The following is a 23507-nucleotide window of genomic DNA, read 5'->3' as shown; positions in this document are numbered from 1 at the left end:
AATGGAAAAATATAAGAAGTGTTTCTTATGTATTTTCTTAAAGATATCCTTGACAAACTCATGTATTCCAAAACAATTTGCATGGATTCTGTGCAGAACTGGGGGAGACACTATGATGTTCACAGCCTCTATGGATACAGTATGGCTATAGCCACAGAGGAGTAAGTGCAATTTCATTCAAAGACTTCTTTCATATTTACTGTTTAAAAATATTTGATAATTTATCAATGTGTTCATAGTTAGGAAATAGCAAAGTTAAAAAAAAAGAAATATTTTATGCCTGCTAAAAAGTTATGGCATTCAAAGTATCAATTCTCTTACTAATATTTATGAATTTGGGACTCATTAATTAAGAATGATGTGGTAGGCTGGGTGCAGTGACTCACGCCTATAATGCCAGCACTTTGGAAGACCAAGGCAGATGAATCACCTGAGGTCAGAAGTTCGAAACCAGCTTGGCCAACATGGTGAAATGCCATCTCTTTTAAAAATACAAAACCTCGCTGGGAGAGTTGGCAGCTGCCTGTAATCTCAGCTACTTGGGAGGCTGAGGCAGAAGAATCCCTTTAACCCGGAAGGTGGAGGTTGCAGTGAGATGAGATCACACCAGTGTACTCCAGCCTGAGCAACAGAGCGAAACTCCATCGCAAAAAAAAAAAGAAAAAAGAAAGAAAAAAGAATGACTATATATATATCCGCACACATATATACCATGTATATATACCACATATATATATACACATATATATATCATTATATGTATATTTAACTGAGACCCTTTTCAAGCTCATAGATTTAAATTACCCTTCACAATTTTGATTAATTTTACCATTTCTGAATATAACTGTGTTTTAAGCTTGAATTCCCCAATTGGCCTGGGGAAATAATGCCCCAAGAACAGGTCTTTTAACTATTTTTCAAAAACAAGGACTTTAATTAAAATGTTTTCTAATTAATATCCTTCTAAGTAATTTTCTAATGCATTATATTTATAAAATATAATACAAAACAAAAGAAGAAGACAATCATATGTTCATTATCTGCTAATTTTCAAGCATTGTTTATGGCCCTGTGATATAATAGTCAATAAAACCAAATACTGTTGTCAATATACTTATAATTTTCTCACAATTAAACAGTTGTGATTGAGTGTTTATTTAAATTTATATTTTCTGGCCCTAAATCATACTGATATCCAAACTCTGAAAAGCTGTCTTTATGGTTAGTTTCATTTACTTCTTAAACTCAATAAAGTATTATATGTAGCAGTGTTTAGGTAAATAAATCCTAGGAAAGAAAAAAAGGCTATGTTTCAATATTATAAAGATTATAATATGGAAAAGCACTTAGGAATACTGTTACACATTTCCTAATTGTTTCCAATTATGAACATGTTATCAATAATTGTTGGGTACCAGTAGAGGTAACATGAGTGATGCTAGTAGTTGTGGATAGTTTTTATTTAAACTTTACATCTTACATTAAAAATACGTAAGTTTTTAAACTTACATATTTAAGAAAAACCTCTTAAATAGGTAGTCTTATCCCAACCTTGCCTGTTAATATTTGGAAATGTAGAAATGCAGATATAATTTGAGTCATCACACTACACAAAGTTTATTGGGTTCAAGTTCAGGTGTTGTATTTATAAGGGAATTCGATTAGTTTAAATTATATATTTCAAAAACAAATGTTGAGGGGATACTGAATGCATATGTTTATTTAATTTGGTAAAGGATGATTTGAGTCATTCAAAATTTAGTGATTTCTAAAAATTCCACTTCACTGTATTTTACCAGAATGTATTTACATAAGTAAATATTAATACATGTTCATACAAAATGGACATAAAATATTGAGATAATTATTATACATACTATGGCATGGTGTATTAGACCATTTTTCTGCTGCTAATAAAGACAGATCTGAGACTGGGTGATTTATAAAAGAAGAGGTTTATTGGACTTACAGTTCCACATGGCTGGGGAGGCCTCACAATCATGGTGGAAGGCAGGGAGGAACAGGTAATATCTTACATGAATGGAAGCAGGCAAAGAGACAGAGCTTGTGTAGGGAAACTCCCATTTCTTTAAAACCATCAGAGTTCAGGAACTCATTCACTGTCACAAGAATAGTGCAGGAAAGACCCATCCCCATAATTCAATCACCGCCTATCCAGTTTCTCCCACAACATGTGGGAATTGTGGGAGTTACAATTCAAGATGAGATTTTAGTGGGGACACAGCCAAACTATATCACATGGCTCTGGAATTATGAAATTTTAGAATTTAAATGCCAACTTTATTTTTTAAAATCAATTTTACTTACTAATTTGGTTTTATTTTTAGAGCTGTAAAAAAAGTTTTTCCCAATAAGAGAAGCTTCATTCTTACCCGGTCAACATTTGCTGGATCTGGAAGACATGCTGCACATTGGTTAGGAGACAACACTGCTTCATGGGAACAAATGGAATGGTCTATAACTGGAATGCTGGAGTTCAGTTTGTTTGGAATGCCCTTGGTAAGGCAGTTTCATACAGTGTTACTCATAAAAGCAACAATTACATTAATTTTTAATATAATCTTAATTTTTAGTCAAAGGAGCAAAAGGCATATTAGAGAAACAATTCATTTTTTAAAAAATTTATGGAATTTATGAGTAAAATAGGAATATAGATTGTATCTATAATATTCAAACCATTAAAGTGGGAATGTAAAACTAATAAAATTCAATGAAATCAAGATAATTCAGGAAAACAAATGTAAATATAAACACGCATAGAAAACCTTATGTAATTGATATAAAGAACAAAATAAGATGGTGAAGAAAAGTTCAAATATATTGGTTATAAAAATACATGTCAGAAGCATAAGTCTATTTAAAATAGTAGATTATCAGTTTAGATTTTAAAAGATAATGTTTTGTTTAGAATATAAAGCATGCTTAAAATTGTTTAAAATATAAAACATGTTTAAAAAGTGGAAAAAATGTGTACTAGGAATTGTAAACATAAAATATCCGAGAAGTCTAGCTACATCAAATAAAAAAGAAATATAGTTGATATTCAAGACTAAAGAGAGACACTACATAAGACAAATAATGTAACAAGTATTATAAAATCATAGTGATTTGTTTTCTTTCATATGCCCCAATAAAACAATCACCAAAAACCCAATCAATAAAAGTAAAACCCACCTCCCCAAGCACCCCACCCCTCGCTCCACAATCTTGCCTTTGAAAATTGAAAATTAGGCTGTACGAGGTGACTAACTCCTATAATCCTAGCACTTTGGGAAGTTGAGGCAGGTGGATCACTTGAGGTCAGGAGTTTGAGACCAGCCTGGACAACCTGGTGAAACCCTGTCTCTACTAATACAAAAAGCTGGATCTGATGGCAGGTGCCTGTAGCCCCTGCTACTCAGGAAGCTGAGGTAGGATAATCCTTTGAACCTAGGAGGCGGAGGTTCAAGTGAGCCAAGATGGGGCCACTGCACTCCAGCCTGGATGGCAGAATGAGATTCCCCGCCAAAAAAAAAAAAAAAAAAAAAAAAACATATTATCAAATGAAAAAATGAGTCAAAAGAAAAACTGAAAGGAATTGAAAAAAAAAAAAAAAAAAACTTAGAATTAACTGTTAACAATTTTACTTCTTATTAAATCTTGTGTAATTTCAGCTGTTAAAGGAAAAATTACAGATTTAAATACTTAAAAACAAAGACTGAACAGTGAGTGAAGTGCATGAATTTAAAAAGTGGAAAAAGGAAAACAGTAAACCTAAAGAAAGATATAAGTAATGAAAAATAAGAGAAAATATTAATGCAATGTAAGCAAAATCTCTAGAGGAACAATTTAAAAATACAAAGATGACTCTTCAAAAATTTTAATAAAATAGAAAAATTAGTTTTGTCAAAAAGAAGAAAAAGCAAGCAATATTTGAATGTATTTAATATAAGGTGTCACTTATTATAGCAACCAATTAATAAACAGTAACCAAGAGTCAATATTAAAACTTAATGTAGGATTTTTTTTTAATGTGATAGTTAAGTAAATTAAAGATATACCCTGTTCAATAAGAAGAAGGCTCAATATAATAGGAATAGACATTCTTTCTAAACTGTTATCAAAATTCTGTGGAATTCCAATTTAAACAACAAAAGGGATTTTGGGAAACACAAAATATTATTCTAAACTTCATGTGGCAAACAATATGTTTTAAATAAGTAGAAACAAGGAATGAGGATTAGTGCTACCAGACAAAGCTATAATAATTAACACAATGGTATTGGACTGTGGATATGCAAATAGATTAACATGGCAAGATAAGACACAGGCCCACACAGATATAATTTGTTAAATGACAGCACTGAGATCAGTGTGGGGAGTATCAACTATTCATATGGGCTATTGATTCAGTATTTAAAAAATAAAGTAAAATGTGTCAATTTCTCACACCATACACAACAGACAGTCCCAGATAGATTAATCCCAGGAACTACGTGTGCGAAATAAACTTTAACCATTTCAGAAGAAAATATAACAGGGTAAATTTATGACATTAAGTTAGAGAAATACTTTCTTAAGTAGAATACAAGGAGCACAAATCTTAAGAGAAACATATAAATTTGACAACAAAATGAAAATTTTGTTCATCAGAAAAAACAGTTGAAAAGTTAAGAATTAAAAACAGCTCACCAGGAAATGTTATTTTCAATTCACATAGTCTATAAATGATATTTAATTTGAAGTGCCTACTATAAATCTGTAAAAATTAAGAACAATAGAAAAATAAGAAAAAGATGTAAACAGGCAATTCTATAGAAAGAGAAAACTTTAGGGAACCAATAAAAATACAAAAAATTTCTCAACTTCCCTGTAATCAGAGAAATGCAACTGTAAACCATGGTGAGATGTATTTTATGAAGATAGGTAATAAAAATTTGTTTGAAAATATCAAGAACTGGCAAGAAAATGAATAAGGGGAACCTACATGTGCTATTATAGTGCTTACAAATGGTTGCAAACAGTTCTGGTTAAACAATGCCCATTATAATATACCAGAAAAATAATCCTATGTATATACTCCATAGAATAAGAATACATTTTTTTAACATATTGACAAGTAAATCTATACAGATTGAGTATCTCCTATCCAAAATGTGTTGGCCAAAGCGTTTCAGATTTCAGGTGTTTTCAGGTGTTGGAATATTTACATATATGTAATGAGATGTCTTAAAGGAGCAAATTTATGTTTCATATACACCTTACATACATAGTTTGAAGGTAATTTTATATAATTTTGTGCAGGAAACAGTTCTGACTGCAACCTGTCACTTGAGGTCAGGTGTGGAACTTTACACTTCTGGCATTATGTTGGCACTCAAAATGTTTTGGATTTTGAAGCATTACAGGTTTTGGAATTTTGGATTAGGGATGCTCAGCCGGTATATACATTTCATGGAAGAATTTTTATAGTCGTTGAGTTCCCATATGTTAGAGAACTAGAGATACAACTGAATCTCACACGAAAGGGAAATTGCATTGCAATGCATACAACATGTCTTTTATACATCTAACAAACATGCGAAACAATGCTATATATCATGTATGTATGGATATATACTCACACAGAAAAATATAAGAAATGTTTGTAAATGGTAAACACTAAATTCAAGATCGTATTTTCTGGAGATTACTTGAATAAGGATAATGCAATCTTATATGGGTACACATTGGGCAAAGCTCAACTTTAATTGGAATAATTAATTTTAAGACTCAACATGAACACATGGTCAGTTTATTATTTTATTCCTACAGTAACATATATTATAAATAAGAAAAATCAAAGAGGTCACTTTGGGATTAAGAAGCAACAAATTTTAATATAATAATTTCACCTTTTACAAGGAATTAATCAGAACATCAAAAGAAAAAATAAGTAAAAAATAAATACAAAAGGCTAAGAAAATGCATAAAGGGACAATGATGGCAAGAGCATGTAAAATAATGCAACTAGAGAAAAGAATGGAGCAAAAATGAAAAATAAACTAATTTAAGGAAGTGCATATAAAGACAGCAAAACAAACTGTAAATAACGCACATTAATCAGTTGAGGCATACAGTGTGAGGCTCTAGGCAAATCTGAGATTCTTAGCATTATAAATAATAACTATATTTGTTATTTAGGTTGGAGCAGATATCTGTGGATTTGTGGCCGAAACCACGGAAGAGCTTTGCAGAAGATGGATGCAACTTGGGGCATTTTATCCATTTTCCAGAAACCATAATGCTGATGGATATGAAGTAAGTGCCTCTTGTTCTCCATGTCGTGAAACAAAACACAACCGTAATTTTTATTAATGTGCTTAAATTAATCTATAGAATATATAGTCTGGAAGACTATTGCATGATTTGTAAAGAATAGTTAGAAGTCCCTTTCCCAAGTCCTATACATATTTTCTGCATTTTTCTATTTAAAGAAAATGGTCAAATAAGGAAACCATGAAATGAAATGTATTCACAGCACAAATATTTTAGCTGTATCCAACACATATACTGTAAAAGCATATTGAGTTACCAGTATTTTAAATTAGAGCCAAAGCTTTCAGGGTATGAATTCCTGGATATAAGTTCCAGGTAAATTTTACAAAAAGAAAAGTTATAATATAATGTCAGGGATTTTGCGTTTTTGTTTAATTCATGTAAAAAAGAATTTAAACATGCTTGCAAAACAATTAGAGTCCAGAATCTTTCAACAATAAATAGAACTGGAATGAATACATAGAGGAAAAAACAAAACTAACACTTTTAAAGAATGGATTTGGACTGGTAGGAGCAGAAGTGCAAGATAATACAGAACTGTTCTACCAGCCGTGGGAACTCAGCATACTGTGGACTCATGATAATAGGCATGTTTCAGAGGGAATAGTAAAATTCAGTTAAACCATTAAGTCAATTAAGTACATGTTGGTTAAGAAACCATTCAGTGTTCACACATTGGTTGCATACAGGGTTTATAATGAAGAGGGACAACTACTCAGCTCAGCCCAGAAGGAGGTGTGATCAAAAAGAATTAAAAGGTACAAATTGGAGAATAGTTTCTTCCTAATACATCTAAATGATACTTTCAAGAAATGTGTGTCCATGGGAGATTTTGATATAAATTACATGACACTCTACATTCATTTGTGTTCTCCAAAATGCAGACGATAAGACAGAAATACATTCTGAGATTTATCAGTGAAATAATGTGAATGGTAAAGGGAGTGGGCATGAGAAAGTAGGGAGAGCTGCAGATCACCGGTCAGGTCTGAACCTGATCAAGATGAGGGAAGGACGGTGGTTCAGTAGTGAGAATCCCAAACTGGAGCCGAGTTCTAACCAAGTTTCAGTCAGGTGATAGTGGGGAGTCCTTAAAAGAAAGATGACCACTGACCTTTCTTGTATCTCCCAGGAATGCACCTGCATGGTGTTCTTACTGAGCTCATTCAATGGCTGGGAGCAGCCAAAGGGAAACATGGTTTTCAGTGCAAATAGTGGACTCAGGGAGACAGTAGTTAAGTTCGTCAGTTAATGCTGTTACCCAAAGCGGGAGTTCTAAACAGGCTTGTCCATATCAGTGTTACTGAGCTGAAGGAGTCAGTTTATCTAGCCTGGGCTCAGTAGAGAGGCTGTCCAGGTAGCTCTGTTCCCTGTGTTCCTGAGCCAGCAACCTACCTGTGGTAATCCTGACGGCAATGGTGTAAGGCCATAAGTCTTCAGACAAGCCCATTTCAAGCCTCTGCTTGAATGTGTCAAATATAATAACATCCTATTGGCCAGAGTAGGTTGCATGATTGTGCTCCAAGTCAAAGGGTGGTTAGGTGCATTCCACTTTCACTAAAAGGGATCATAACATTCCATGACAAAGGTGGGAACAAGGAAGCATGAAACATTGATGCCAATAATTCATTCTACCACAATTAAAAGGAAAAAATTCAATTTTGTTAAAAATATTTTTTTTTCTATTAAAAAAAAAATAAAGAAAGAAATAACGGAAGGAAGGAAAAAGAGTCCTACAGTAGATTGAAGTTTAAGTTTAGCAACAATGCTTTGATCGCTGATGTATCTCAAGTGTCTAGAACAATGCCTGACATCTAAGGAGTGCTTAATAAGTGTTTGTTGAGGAATAAAAAGTAAATGAATGTGAAAAAAAAATATTTATTTTTTCTGTGCCAACGCCTTAATATGTTGATTTAAATATGGTGAAGCATCCACTCCAAAGTAAAGTTTAACTAAAATATGTAACAAAACCTAGAAATATTCATTCAGACACTTTGATGTTGAAATAGGAGTAATTTTAATTACTTATAAACAAACTAAAATTTATGCAGTTTGCTTTAAAAACAGATGAAAATTCTTCTACTTTAATTTTCATTCATATTTTAACATTCTTATTTTAATTTCTCTTTCTATCTCCCAGCATCAGGATCCTGCATTTTTTGGGCAGAATTCACTTTTGGTTAATTCATCAAGGCACTATTTAACCATTCGCTACACCTTATTACCTTTCCTCTATACTCTGTTTTATAAAGCCCATATGTTTGGAGAAACAGTAGCAAGGCCAGTCCTTCATGAGTGAGTACTATGTACAATAATTACAATAATATCCTTTAAAGTATGTTCAAACTTATACAGAAAAGATTAATGGAGATAAATCAAGATATCAATTAAATTTCTGCTGCTTGTTTTTACATTTGTATAAATTATTTGAAAAGCTATATAATGATACTAGTAAATATAATTAATTAGATAATATATAGGTAGAAATAAGAGAATTAAATAGAACTTACAAGAAAAAGATATATAAAATATGATAGGAAATTATATCAGTAAGAAAGATTAAGCATAGAGTTATTAAAATATATCAAGTAAATATTGAAACAATGAACTAAATATAGATCAAGAGTATAGTATATATAGTATAGTACTTACAAAAAAGTGCAATTGTGCTTATCTTTGAATACATCTTTGACCAGACCAGGGCCTTTCTACAATAAACGACTTAAAGATCCTTTCAAATTCCGGTAAAAACTAGAGTTTACTCCAAAAAAAGCTTTAAGTGAGGAAAATAGAATACCAGAGACGTCCAATACTTTATGAACCTATCATATAGGTGAAAATTATTAAACAGAAGAGTTGTTTTTTATAAATAAAAAGTAACCTTGTCGTCTATGATAAATTTTTCTGAGTATGAAATAAATTTTTCCTTCTCTCTTTTCTTCCTTCCTTCTTCCCTTTCCTCCACCCTTTCTGCCTTCCTTCCCTCTGTTCCCACTCCTTCCTTCCCTTCCCTCCTTCCTTCCTTCATTTCTTCCCTTTCCTTTCTCACTGTTCTACTCCCCCTGCTTCCTTCTTCCCTTCCTCCCTTTCTTCTTGAATGTCAGATAAAGAATAAAGGATGTAAGTACTACGAATTCAAAATGTCATCTGAAAAAAAACACAATTCAAGATAAAACAATTCCCAGGGGAAAAAAAAAACCTGAAAAGATTAACTGAACCAGGAGTTTGGATAAACTTATGTTTTAATTATTATACTTTAAACATTGGTCATTGTTCTTAGGTTTTATCAGGATACAAACAGCTGGATTGAGGACCTGGAGTTTTTGTGGGGCCCCGCATTACTTATTACTCCTGTTTTAAAACAGGTAGGCTCTACAGATTTAATAACCTTTTTGTTTAAACCGAACTTGGAATAACTAATTCTACCATAAATTACAAAACATCTGGAAAATAGATGTTACTCAGTGGACTGTTTCAAGCTGATAAATATCAAGTTGAATTCTACATGTGAAACAGATTTCAAAAAGTTATAAAAATATTAAGTAGACATATATTTGCCAAATTTATAATATCTAACTGAGGACAAGAAAATTATATAAAATTATTGTTCTCCTGAGGAAAAAAACACTGTATTATTGAATCAAAATCAAATCATAATACCAATGAGCTCTAATTTGAGTAGAAATACATATTGAAATTTTGCTCAATTGTAAATAAAGAGGAACTGGAAAACTCACTGAACAGATGAAAATGTTGGGAAAACACGAGTGAGTTAAGTAATTATTACCTATTTTTAAAAGGTGTATGTGTCCATGGAAGTATACAGAAATAAACACATTCACATTCACAATGACCACGTGATTTAGAACAACATATGTACATGCATGCATTATTTTAATTGCCCTCTAAATTAATTCTTTCTTTACCTCTTTGCTTTAGTAAGTTTTAAAAATGATATTATCTATGGCTAATAAAAAAGCCCTCTGATTATTATCTATAGGATATATTGGAGTGTAACCATAAAGTTTTTTCCCTTGGCTATGAAATCCCAAATTAATATTTGATAAGATCCTCTCTGTTAAAAATTGAAATTAAAACATATGTATTATCTTGCTTTATTTTAGGGAACAGATACTGTGAGTGCCTACATCCCTGATGCTGTTTGGTATGATTATGAATCTGTAAGTCACCTTAACATACTAGTGGGCTCACAAGTATTATATTTTCTTTTATTTGTTTATTTATTTATTTATTTATTTATTTTTGAGACAGAGTCTTGCTCTGTCTCCAGGCACCAGGTTGGGTGCAGTGGGGCGATCTCAGCTCACTGCAATCTTTGCCTCCTGGGTTCAAGCAATTCCTCTGCCTCAGCCTCCAGAGTAGCTGGGACTACAGGTGCGCACCACCACGCCCAGCTAATTTTTGTATTTTTTTTTAGTAGAGACAGGGTTTCACCCTGTTGGCTAGGATGGTCTCGATCCCTTGACCTTGTGATCCTCCTGCCTCGGCCTCCCAAAGTGCTGGTATTAAAGGCATGAGCCACGGTGCCTGGCCACAAGTATTATATTTTCAAACACTTCTACATGGAAACTTAACTCCATAGAAAATTCACTACATAGCATATATATGATTAAAATTTCCATTACTACTATTAAAAAAATTTCAAAGTTTAAAAATGTGTAAAAAATTTTGTAAATATACCTTTCGTTGCAAATGAGCTAGACTCATATAAAGTTAATTATTTAGTATAAAGAGATATTATTTATTTTTAACTGGTGGAAATAAAAGGAGTAATTTAGAAAGGGGCGATAACTTATTTTAATGATTTTTCCTATTTTACATGTTTATCTTATTGTCAGAAGACTGGAGTACAGAGCTAATCTTATGTATTTGTTTTTATATGGTATATTCAAATATTTGAAAAAGCCATTAATTTCCACCTTGAAAAGGCAAAATAACAGCATTCATATACACCTTCCATTTTTTCTACTGAATAAGGCTTCTTGAGCAATATTTATTTTAAATATTATTTTCCATATCACTTACATTGGCCACCTATACTCCTGATTTTTACAGGAATAATAATTTTAAGAAAATCATTCCTAAAGACATAGTTAACTTTAAACCAATATAAATAATAAAAAAGTTAATGAAAGTATTGTTAATTATTGCAGAAAGAAAATGAGTTTCTTTTTGTTGAATTTTTATTTTTCAAAAAATAAACGTTTTTTCTCTGCTTTATTCGGTAAACTAAAAAAAATTCTCTAAAAGTTAGAAAACAATTAATTAATATTTATTTGGATGACATAAATTGCTTATACATATCTTTTAATTCTTGTGAAATAGAATTTAAAGTCTTCAATAATATTAAGAATCTTTTTAATCTTCCAAATATTAGGGTGCAAAAAGACCATGGAGGAAACAACGTGTTGATATGTATCTTCCAGCAGACAAAATAGGGTTACATCTTAGAGGAGGTTATATCATCCCCATTCAAGAACCAGATGTAACAACAACAGCAAGGTAAAATGAAAAATCATTAACTGAAATCTAAAATAAGATTCAAGTTTTAATATTTCATATTTGCAGTAAGAATCAAAGACAATGTTCTTTCACTTGAAGATATTTAACACACAGAGGTAATACTGAGCTATAACCATCATAGTTATAAGAGGAATGAAATTATATATATTATAATAAATATCTTGATTTTTAAAATTTCTAATTTAATTAAAAATTAACTTCCTGTACCAAAAATTTACTCACATTAGCTAGAGTATGCATAATTTAAGAAAATATTTGATTCTTAATCAATATATGAAATGTGAACATTTGTTGTATAATTGAGTAATGTATGTTTTAATTTTTACATATTTGAATTCCATACATAAGTAAATCCCAATGTATTTCTTTCTGCTAAAATGTTTTAAGTTCATAAATTAACTGGATATTTTAAGTTCGGTGAAGAGCAAGAGAGAAACTAAATCACTCACTAAGTGTAAATCTCAGAAATATTTTCTAAATATAAAAGAAACTTGAAAATACTAGTGATCCATGTCTCATCATTCATTCTGAATACAAGGGTACAAAAAGTGTCCTATGGAATTCACATACTTTGCCGTATTCTGCCACAACTCAACAGAAAGTCACTCTCTATTCCTTACCCTGCTGTATTTTCTTCATAATGTTAAGAATATCTGAAATTATATTATTTATTATTTTCTTGTATGTTAGTGATATGCATTAGTAATTAGTAATTTAACTGTTTTGGCATGATAGAAAGGACTATTCTCATAATGTAACTGATTCATGAGTATGTTCTCAAAAACAATTGTTATACACAAGAGCTGTAACCATTAACAGCAACATACATTTTGGTAAATGCACACTGGAAGGAATACATCCTGCACAGTCCAGGAGATACCTGGACTGTGTAGCCTTGGAGATACTATTTTATAGTAAAATGTAACTTAAGAAAAGAAAAGAACAACATATTTATTGACTAAAGTCTCATTTATCCTGTTATAATCACTTCATTCATAAGGTTCTTACAGATTCTACTAAACATCTTTTTTTAATTTGAATAGTTTTTTATTGGTTTGCATACAAGATGTAGACTTAATACATTGAAATTTTGGGTTATACAGGTTAAATTGAACCTTAATAATACACATGTAATTTTTCTTATTTGAATTAAAATATTATATTATTTCAATTTTTTAAGTATCTCAGCCTTCAAAAAATCCATGATTGCATTTATTATATTTATTATTTTGACATATTTCCTACCTGTATAAATTATTTCCATAATCGCATAAGAACATTAATATTCAGAAATTATTAATACATATAAATACAAATTTATTGATGTCAAATGTTCTTACCTAAATCAGGACTCATAAAACAGGTTGAAATTGACTTATTTATAGGATATTTTATTATACATTTATTTTTAATCATATATGCACCTATTTTCCTTAATAGCCGTAAGAATCCTCTAGGACTCATAGTTGCATTAAATGAAAATAACACAGCAAAGGGAGACTTTTTCTGGGATGATGGGGAAACTAAAGGTAAGTCTGAAAGCAATATGCTTTAAATGTTCGTTCTGATAATGGGAAATTTTGGCTTTATTTATAAAGGTTATATCATTTTTAAAGTCACAATTTTTTATTTTTAATTCCTATTTTTTCATCTGCTGCAGGCTTTTAGGTTATTCAAAAAATTTTAACAATATTATTTGTTTTATCTATATTTAATTAAAATACCCAGTTTTGTGCTTTTGCTTGTTGTCTTTGACAGGACTTTTTAGTCTATCTTTATCTTTTAGATTAAAATAGTCAATAAATTCTCAGATATATAAATTGCATTGTATTTTCAGCTGTTTTAAAATATGGTAGTGTTTATAACTAAAATTTTATTACTGTAAACAAAATATAAAACCACCATTTAAAGATTTAGTGTCAAATTATTTGAAGTAAGAGTGTCATTGTTTACAATTAATTTTCCTTAAGTATTTATTATTGTAATTCTTGAGCTCCAGTATCTGAGAATTCAATATACCAAAAAAAAAGTTTAGAAGTCATTTTATGCTGTGACATTTCTAATTATGCTATTGTAAGTTTATTTATATGGATTTAACTATTCAATTAAAATTTCCTTACACATTTTAAGAAACTTTTCTAATTTCTTCTAATAAAGCATTTTTAGGTATGTGTTTTATATATGAGTACAAAAAATTATAGTTTATCTTCTATTTTAATTAATTACTTCTCAGATATATTAAGGAATATTTTTGTATGAATGTTAAAGAGTTATGGATAGGGCCAGGCGCGGTGGCTCAAGCCTGTAATCCCAGCACTTTGGGAGGCCGAGGCGGGTGGATCACAAGGTCGAGAGACCGAGACCATCCTGGTCAACATGGTGAAACCCCGTCTCTACTAAAACTACAAAAAATTAGCTGGGCATGGTGGTGCGTGTCTGTAGTCCCAGCTACTCAGGAGGCTGAGGCAGGAGAATTGCCTGAACCCAGGAGGCGGAGGTTGCGGTGAGCCGAGATCGCGCCATTGCACTCCAGCCTGGGTAACAAGGGCAAAACTCCGTCTCAGGAAAAAAAAAAAAAAAATAGTTACAGATAAATATAGGAAGGACAAGGAAAAAAAGACTATCCTAAATGCCTTTAGATATATATGAAATACGTGAATATTTATTTTTGAAAATGTAAACATTTAAAAATTATCACAGGATTCTATAATTCTCTCCTAAGACTTATATTCACCCTCAGTTAAGAAACATTCATTTAAATAAATTACATTTATTTATGGTATTATATCAATATATTAGCAATCAAACTTATTCTAAGGAAACACCTATTTTCTGGGTGATTTTCTCAATGCAAGCTGTGAATTACTTGTAGCGTTGACAGCTATTAATCATTTATGTCCTCTGTCTTTTAATTATTATTATTCTTTAACTGTATTCTTTTCCTTGATAAGTGTAATCTTTCGTACCATTTACCTAATTTCCAAATTTATATCTCCAAATCAGTCTTCTTTGTTGCTTCTCCATTTGTTTGTGTAATAAAAATCTAAAACATAATCTGCCAAGACAGAGCTTGGATCTTACCACCATATATCTGCTCCATCTATGGTTTTCCCCTTGCCAGCTGATGGTAACTTCATTGCCACTGATGTCAACACCTTGGAATGGACTGTTCTTTCTCACAACCTAAGAATTTCATTGGTTCTAATTTGAACTGAATCCTCTAATCAGTTTCGCCACTATCATCACCATCTTTAATTTTAATTTAGTACAATAGCTTCCTAACTGACCTGTTAAATTCTATTACAACCCAGCACACACAGTAATCATTTTAAAAGGTGACTCCAGTAATTGCATGTCTTCTCAAAACCTTCTAAAGATCCTCCATTTTACTCAGTTAGGAGACAGAGTCTTTATCGAGGCCTACAGAGCTTATTATTTGTGCTTTAACTTATGCACGCACACACACACACACACACACACACACACACACACACATTATTCTGCGTTGCTCATTCTATGTCTCATTCAATTTTAGCTCACCAACCTTCTTGCTCTTTCTTAAACACCCTGCGTTGTAAGCACACTAGGGTGAGCTCTCCCATGACATTAGATTTCAAACCTATTCTCTGGCTTATGAAGTAAGCTGAAACTTATTACATGGAAGTTTTGTAAAAGTGGATTTCAGCTGAACTTTCATTATTTGTAGGCATCAATCAAACAGTGTTGTTGAGATAATACCTCCATCGATAGCACATGTGGCGCAATTATAAGATTGTTCCTGTTACACAAATTGTATGAACATTCCAAACGTATACTGTCTACTGAAAGATGCATATGAATAGTTTACTTTCATATAAGTAGACAGTTAAGAATATGAGGAATAATATTGAATCAGTTTATTTAATATGATACCTATGTAATTATGTGCATTTAAAAAGTTAAAACCAGAATTCAGATTAATGAATTTGTAACCAAACATGGAAACAGTGAAGTGATCTGCAGTTCAGGTTCTGAATATAATTTTATTTCCTAGGACTGAAATATTAAGCAAATTGATGTTATGAAAAATATATTATATGCATCCTAGGATTCCCTTTATATTGTAACAGTGTTTTCGACAAACTATTTTAGTCCTTCAGTTTTTTTTTTAAAGAAATATGTTGAATAAAAGTTTTATTACATATATAATACATAAAATACATTTATCAATTTTCCTCATTAAAATTTATTTCAATTACAGGTTAAAGTTTATTTTAATCTTTAACATGTCTCCAGATTTATTCTTTTTTGTCCAATAATAAAACATAATAGAAAAATATTTTTTAAATGCAAAATATACTATAGTGTGCCAGGTCTTCCTAGGAAAAAATTACTGTTATGAGATGTACTAAGGAGAGAATCAGATAGCATTCAAAATAATACATTTTTAATTATATATTATTTACTGTAAGTTTTGCTTTCTCTTAATTTCCAGAAATATCTTGGTAGCCTTTGAAAAAGTAAACAAGGCAAACATTTATTCATGATCTCTATTTACTGTGAAAATAAAATACCATTATTATTTTGTTTCGACACAATTCAAAAAATGTAAAAGGAAAATCTGTTTTGGGATGCTTCATTAATAAACAGAATCTAATTTTTTCATATTACTGAAGTGTCATGTAAGTGTAAAACCAGAGCAGAGAATTTAACATTGTATTTTGTACTGATCACAATATTTTTCATTTCAGATATCTTACAAAATGACAACTACATATTATATACATTTTCAGTTTCTGATGTAAGCATTCTCTTTGTACATATAGTTAAATGTATAATTTTTTGTACCTAAATTATTCTTTTATGATGAATTTTTTCGAAAAGGTATTTACATTTGCCTACAGATTTTAATGGAATGTAATGAAATAAATAGTTCAATTAAATAGTTACATTTAAATTGTTAAATTATAAACAAATTGTTACTTTAAAATTTTATAAAGTTTGTGACCCTGTAATTGATGCAAAGTATCCTTGAGACTTCTAAAATATGTTTGGTTTTAGACAACATGCTCTAGGAAAACAATTTCAACACATGTGAAAATGTTTTAATGATGTAATCACAGTAATAATTGGTGTGGATTTTCTTTGGTGATGGGAAAACCTGTGCATAAGGTTAAATTTTGAATAGTTGATAGAAATGATATTTTCATAAATGTACGGTTTTTTTTCTTACATTCTTTTTTGGCAAAGCTAAATTACTCTTCATCAGTGTTAGGGCTAGAATATGAAGGAGTATATATGTGTTGCATATGAGTAATTAAGGTTATCTCTGAAAATAAAGTTTTCTGGTGTATATAATAATGACAATAGTTATTAATAAGCAGATTTATGTATGCTACTTGGATGAGGAAAGCTGGTAGGAATAGAGATGTAGATGATGACCTTTATTGCTATTTCATATTAGTATTTTTATTTCAGGTTTATATCTGATGACCTAATATGTAATATTGTATTCTATTTTTCCCAGAACAAATTAGATATTGTGTGCACACATTCAACATACCAGGAAGGGACTACCTTAGCATTCAAGACTGTAAAAATCCTTGGGTTGACAGACACTGTTACACAAGTAACAGTGGCGGAAAATAATCAACCAATAAGTGCTCATAACAATTTCACTTATGATGCTTCTAACCAGGTAATTACGGTATTTGAAATATTGTAGCTATCATATAAACTCATATTTAGTATGTAACCATTCAGGCACTTACTTTATTTCTCTTCACAATGTGTCTTCCTTTCTTTCCTTCCTTCTTCCTTCTCCTTTTATTTATTTCTTACCTGTTTCTGAACAATACTACAATTTATGTTAATTCGATGTGTATTTAGATATGAGCATGAAGGGTACTCCTTGCTATTTCTCTCTCCCTATTTTATTTTTACCTTGCATGCTAGTTATCTGGGCCTTGCTAATATTTTCCATAAAATTTTTCTATTTTGAACTCTAACCTACCTATTCCACACAAACAAAAATTCCAGATGTTTTAGCTGCTTTCCACTCTTTAACGTTGATTTAGTTCATTTCTTCAGTCTTTCCCGTTTCCTTTTTAGCGAGAACTCATTGTCCTCAGAATGTATCTTGTACTTTTCTGACTTCAATTTTGTGTTTACACTTTTCTCTTCCTGTAGAAAACCTTCCTTATGTTGTGATTTTTGTCTCTTTTTACGGTTGTAGTATAGAGGGAAAAAGAATAACAAAATTGGTTGAATTGTTATTCAATGCACAGATTCCTGCTCTGTTATCTCTGCTTCTGAACACATTAAATAAATCTCTCATTATTTTATCTCCCTCATCAGCAAAATGCAATATTTCAATCATAATGTTGCTTTGGTAGTAGATCGATGTATTTTAAAAGTTAGAGACTGTAATAGTTAAAAACATAAAAGCAATTACGTTTGTCATTTACCTTTTCTCCATTTATATAATACTAAATTATTAATAATATTAGCAAAAACAAATTCTAAATTGTTTAAGAGATAGAACAGTGTCTTATAAAATTTTTGTCTAACTCCTAAGACCTCTGGCCCGGGGCTTTTCATTTATCAATTTTCAGAAAACACCTACTGGTTAATTATTTTTTATTTAGTAGGCATACTATGATTTACATTTCCTAGCAGTAAAAGAATAAATTGATAAAAATTAAATAATACAAGCTTGAGAACTTTTTGACTCTAATAGAGTTTGAAAGAGGTATAATAAAAAATAATTGTATTGGTTATGTATGCAATATAAAGGTCTATCTTGGCTATTTGTACGTGTAATCATGCTTATAAAAATATATACATAGACACTAATAGTGTACCATCATATTTCTGCTCTGCATAGGCTGATCTTTATATTAATTTTCATTCCTCAAAGTCAAGTTTTGCAATAGTGTTTGGGGGACATCAAAAAGTAAGCTATGTAGATGAAAATCTAGGTATGGGATAAATCTTGCCTACATTATTCCCAAGGTACATAAGCAATAATCAAACATAAATTTGCAATCCTAACTATAGAATAACTGTATATGTGTGTATATACATATGTACATCTATGTATGTATACATATATATTGCATATTTATATTGTTTTTCAAGTGTTTTATCAAAGCTATTAATGATTTAATTTGAGTAATTGCTGTTGTTACCATGTTTTGTAAAATGTAAACTGTTTTTTTAAGTTATCCAATGATCAGATACAGTATTTAATGTTGTTGTTTGTTTGTTTCTGTTTTATTTTGTCTTCAAAGGTCCTCCTAATTACAGATCTTGACCTTAACCTTGGAGAAAACTTTAGTGTCCAATGGAATCAAGTTTTCTCAGAAAATGAAACATTTAATTGTTATCCAGACGCAGCTGCTGCAACTGAAGAAACATGCATACAACGTGGCTGTTTATGGCGAAATGTAATAATAATAATTTTAATTATTACTCATGATACAGTTTTCACCTAAGCATTTCAATGCAAATTTTACATATTATAATTTTAAATCTGCAGCATTTAAATTAGATTCAAGTAGATAATCATTTGGAATTTGAAATTAGCATATCTGATAGGCAATTCACTTTTATCTTAATTAATTATCCAAAGACATATCTTAGTAAATGCCAGGCTAAATTAATGTGTCAATTGCTTTCCAGGCACTTTGGGTAGTGTAACTTTATTTACTAAAATAATACTCTGTGTATTACACTTTACTAGGTGTTGACTGTAGCTGATTTGCTCAATTAGGTAAGATATGCCGGTAGTAGACAGTATTTCAAAAACATTGGCTCAACTTATTAAGATATATAATGTTGATCAATGGGCTGGTTCTCTTCCACTAAGGATGATAATAATCTCTGGCCGTTATTTTGGCTTTCATTTTAACAAAATGATGATGGCTGAGAATGGCAGATGTTTTTACCAATGTCACAGGAAGGAGATATTTCCTCTTGCTATGCCTGCTTTTCCAAATTCTGGGGTTTTTGTTACATCATTGGGTTTTGTCAGCAAATACATTTATTTAATATAAACAAATAATTAAATGCATTTGTTATATCACCTAGGTGGGTCAAGGCTTATCTGTCAGCAATTTTCCAGAAAAATTTACATTTGTGTAAAAAGAGATGCATAGAATCTCTGCCTCCAGAGAAATTAGCCCAGTGTCTCTCCATTAACTGCTAAAGCAGCATGATCTTTACCACTAGTGAGGAACAGGGAAGAATATAAGAACAGAAAAAGTGAGGAGGAGAAAAGATTCTAAAATCAACAAACGTCAAATAGTGAAGTATTGTTCATTTATCTAAATCTTCTCTTTAAGTTGCCTCTCTAGTCAAATTCATATCCATTCCCCTTTGCATTCAAAGCCTGATAACTTTATCACAACAAGTCTAAAGGACAGGTGGGAACAATTCATTTTAATAAAGCATAAATAACTTCTAAACATGAAAATGTGAAATTTTATCTTTCCCAGAATTATTAGCATTAGGTCAAGTAAATTAAGCTTTAATGTTAGGAATTGATGAATCAGAGTGTGGATATCCTTTCCGTTAATACTTTAGATCGCACTATTTCTTGATTGATTCATTTAACAAATACTTATTGAGACCTAATAAATTCTAGTTACTACTCTAGGTGAACAAAATAAACAAAACCTTTCTACTCTGATAGAGGTTGCATTATATTGTGGAAAACAAAAAAATAGGAAGAAAATTATGTCTTATTTTAGATAGATACTATAGCTTAAACTTAAGCAGGAAAGGAAAAGAAGGAAAAACTTCCAGTGGTGTGACATTTTTTTTTTCCATAAATACAGGGGGTACCTGTGCAGGTTTGTTACATGAATATATTACATACTGATGAGTTTTAGGTTTCTAGTGTTCCCGTCACCCAAATAGTGAACATTAAATGAAATAGGTAACTTTCCAATCTTCAGTTCCCTTCCACTCACCTCCATATTGGAGTCTTCAGTGGCTATTACTCTCTTTTTCCTCTTGCATCCATTGTTTAGCTCCTACTTGTAAAGGAAAATATGTAGTATTTTATTTTCTGTTTCTGAGTTATTTCACTTAGGATAATGACCTCTAACCCCATCCATGCTGCTGCAAAAGATATTATTTCATTGTCTTTTATAGCTACTTAGTACTCCATCGAGTATACGGACCACATTTTTTGCATCCAGCCATCTATTGATGGACACTTAAGTTGATTCCATGACTTTCCTATTGTGGATATTGCTGCAATAAACATACTAGTGCAAGTGTCTTTTCTATGTAACTTTTTCTTCATTTGGATGGATACCCAGTTGTGAGATTGCTGGCTCAAATGGTAGTTTTATTTTTAGTTCTTTGAGAAACTTCCAAACCGTTTTTCACCAACAGTATATAAGCATTCCCTTTTCTCTGCATCTTTGCCAACATTTGTTGTTTTTTGACATCTGACTAATAGCCATTCTGAGGTGTGAGATTGTATCTCATTGTGGTTTTAATTTGCATTTTTCTGATGATTAGTGATACTGAGCATTTTTAAAACACGTTGGCTAGTGCTCATATGTCTTCTTTTGCAAAATACCTGTTCATTTTCTTTGTCCGCTTTTTAATGATGTTGTCTGTTTTATCCTTGAGTTTTTTGAGTTCCTTATAGATTCTGGGTATTAGTCCTTTGTTGTTTACATAGTGCTCAGTTCTTTTTCTCCCATCTATTGGTTGTCTATATGTAGCATCGATTATTTATTTTGTTTTGCAGATGCGTTCTAATTAATTTCCATTTCTCTATTTTTTATTTTTTTTGCATTTGCTTTTGTGGTGTAAGGTAAAAATTCTTTTCCTAGGCCAATATCCATAAGAGTTTTTTCTAGTTTTTTTCAAAGGATTGTTATGGCTTCATGTCTTACATTTATATATTTAATCTATCTTGATTTAATTTTTGTATATGGTGAGAGACAGGGGTCCAGTTTCATTCTTCAGCATATCCCTAGCCTGTTTTCCTAGCAGCATTTATTAAATAGAGTATCCGTTCTCCATTGTATATTTTGTCAATTTCCTAAAAGATCAGTTTGTTGTAGGTATGAGGCTTTATTTCGGGGTTTTAAATTCTGTTCTATTGATCAACACACCTATTTTTGTACCAAATCCAGAATGTTTGGTTACTCTATCCTTATAGTATAATTTGATGTCAGGTAATGTGATACCTCCACATTTGTTATTTTTGCTTAGGATTACTTTGTTTATTGTTCTCTTTTATGGTTCCATGTGAATTCTAGAACTGTGGGTTTTTGTTTTTTAATCTGTTGAAAAAATGACATTGATAATTTGATAGAAGTTGAATTGAATCTGTAGATTGTGCCGGTCAGTATGGACATTTTAGTTATCTTGGTTCTTCCAATCCATTAATATAGATGTTTTTCCATTTCTTTGTATCCTGTGATAATTTTCATCAGTGTTTTGTAGTTCTCTTTGCAGAGATCTTTCACTTTCTTGGTTAAATGTATTCTTAGGTGTTTTATGGATTTATTTTCTGGCACAACTATTGAAAATGAAATTGAGTTCTTAATTTTGTTCTCAGTTTAAATGCTATGGGTGTATAGAAATGATACTGACTTTCATACACTGATTTTGTGTACTGAAAGTTTATTACAGTTATTGATTAAGTCCAGGAATCACTTGGAGGACTGCTCAGGGTTTTCTAAGTATATGATCATGTCATCAGCAAACAGAAAATTTGACTTCCTCTTTTCCAACTTCTTTCTCTTGCCTGATTACTCTGGCTAGGACTTTTCCTACTACGTTGAAGAATAGCGAAGAGGATGGGCATCTTTGTTCAAATTCTTAGGAGAAATGTTCTCACCTTTTCCCCAGTTAATGTTGGCTGTGGATTTGTTATACATGGCTTTTATTATTTTGATGCATGTTCTTTCAATGCCAACTTTGTTGAGGGTATTTATTATGAAGAAATATTGAATTTTATTTAATGCTTTTTTTCTGCATTTATTGAAACTATTATATGGTTTTAGTTTTTAATCCTCTTTTATGTGGTGATTTGCTTATGTTGAACCATCCTGGTATAAAGGTGGTATTGATTATGCTGGTATCTTTTTGATGTACTATTGGATTTGCTTTGCTAGTATTTTGATGGGTATTTCTGCATCTGTTAATCTAGAATATGCAACTGTTTTCTTTGTTGTTGTTGTTGTTATTGTTGTGTCCTCGTCTGATTTTGGTATCAGGGTTGATGCTGGTTTCAGAGAATAAAGTAAAAAAGAATCAATTCTCCTTAACTTTTGGAATAGTGTCAGTAACACTGATAAAAGCTCTCTTTTGTACATCTGGTAAAATTTGGCTGTCAATTCACCTACTCCTGGGCAGCAGTGCTCCTCTTCCTCCTCCTCCTCCTCCTCCTCTTCCTCCTCTTCTTCTTCCTCCTCCTCGTCCTTCTCCTTCTTCCCCTCCTTCTTCTCTTTCTCCTTTTCCTTCTCCTTCTTCTTCCTCATCATTCTTCTTTTTTCTGGGAGATTTTTTTTCCCATTTATTTGTTTTATTGCATTTTAGGTTTTGGGGTACATGTGAAGAACATGCAAAATTGTTGCATAGGAACACACGTGGCAGTGTGATTTGCTGCCTTCCTCCCCATCACCTACATCTGG

At 31.3% G+C, this 23507-nt stretch overlaps 1 protein-coding gene across 1 annotated transcript in view; it reads left to right on the top strand.

The window, feature by feature from the left end:
* SI (sucrase-isomaltase) overlaps positions 1 to 23507 on the top strand; it is a 98883-nt gene that overhangs the window by 26796 nt on the left and 48580 nt on the right. Inside the window, exons 15-25 of the mRNA XM_017503255.2 lie at positions 44 to 161; positions 2349 to 2520; positions 6184 to 6300; positions 8459 to 8613; positions 9599 to 9683; positions 10443 to 10499; positions 11717 to 11841; positions 13303 to 13391; positions 16593 to 16642; positions 17369 to 17539; positions 19134 to 19289. Of these exons, the coding sequence (XP_017358744.1) occupies positions 44 to 161; positions 2349 to 2520; positions 6184 to 6300; positions 8459 to 8613; positions 9599 to 9683; positions 10443 to 10499; positions 11717 to 11841; positions 13303 to 13391; positions 16593 to 16642; positions 17369 to 17539; positions 19134 to 19289 (1295 nt within the window). The remainder of the gene's footprint in view (positions 1 to 43; positions 162 to 2348; positions 2521 to 6183; positions 6301 to 8458; positions 8614 to 9598; positions 9684 to 10442; positions 10500 to 11716; positions 11842 to 13302; positions 13392 to 16592; positions 16643 to 17368; positions 17540 to 19133; positions 19290 to 23507) is intronic.

Source organism: Cebus imitator, unplaced genomic scaffold (genome assembly GCF_001604975.1).
Source record: "Cebus imitator isolate Cc_AM_T3 unplaced genomic scaffold, Cebus_imitator-1.0 Scaffold308, whole genome shotgun sequence".
NCBI lineage: Eukaryota > Metazoa > Chordata > Mammalia > Primates > Cebidae > Cebus > Cebus imitator.
The sequence above is the reverse complement of the archived record's forward strand: the minus strand, read 5'-3'. Positions and strand labels throughout refer to the sequence as shown.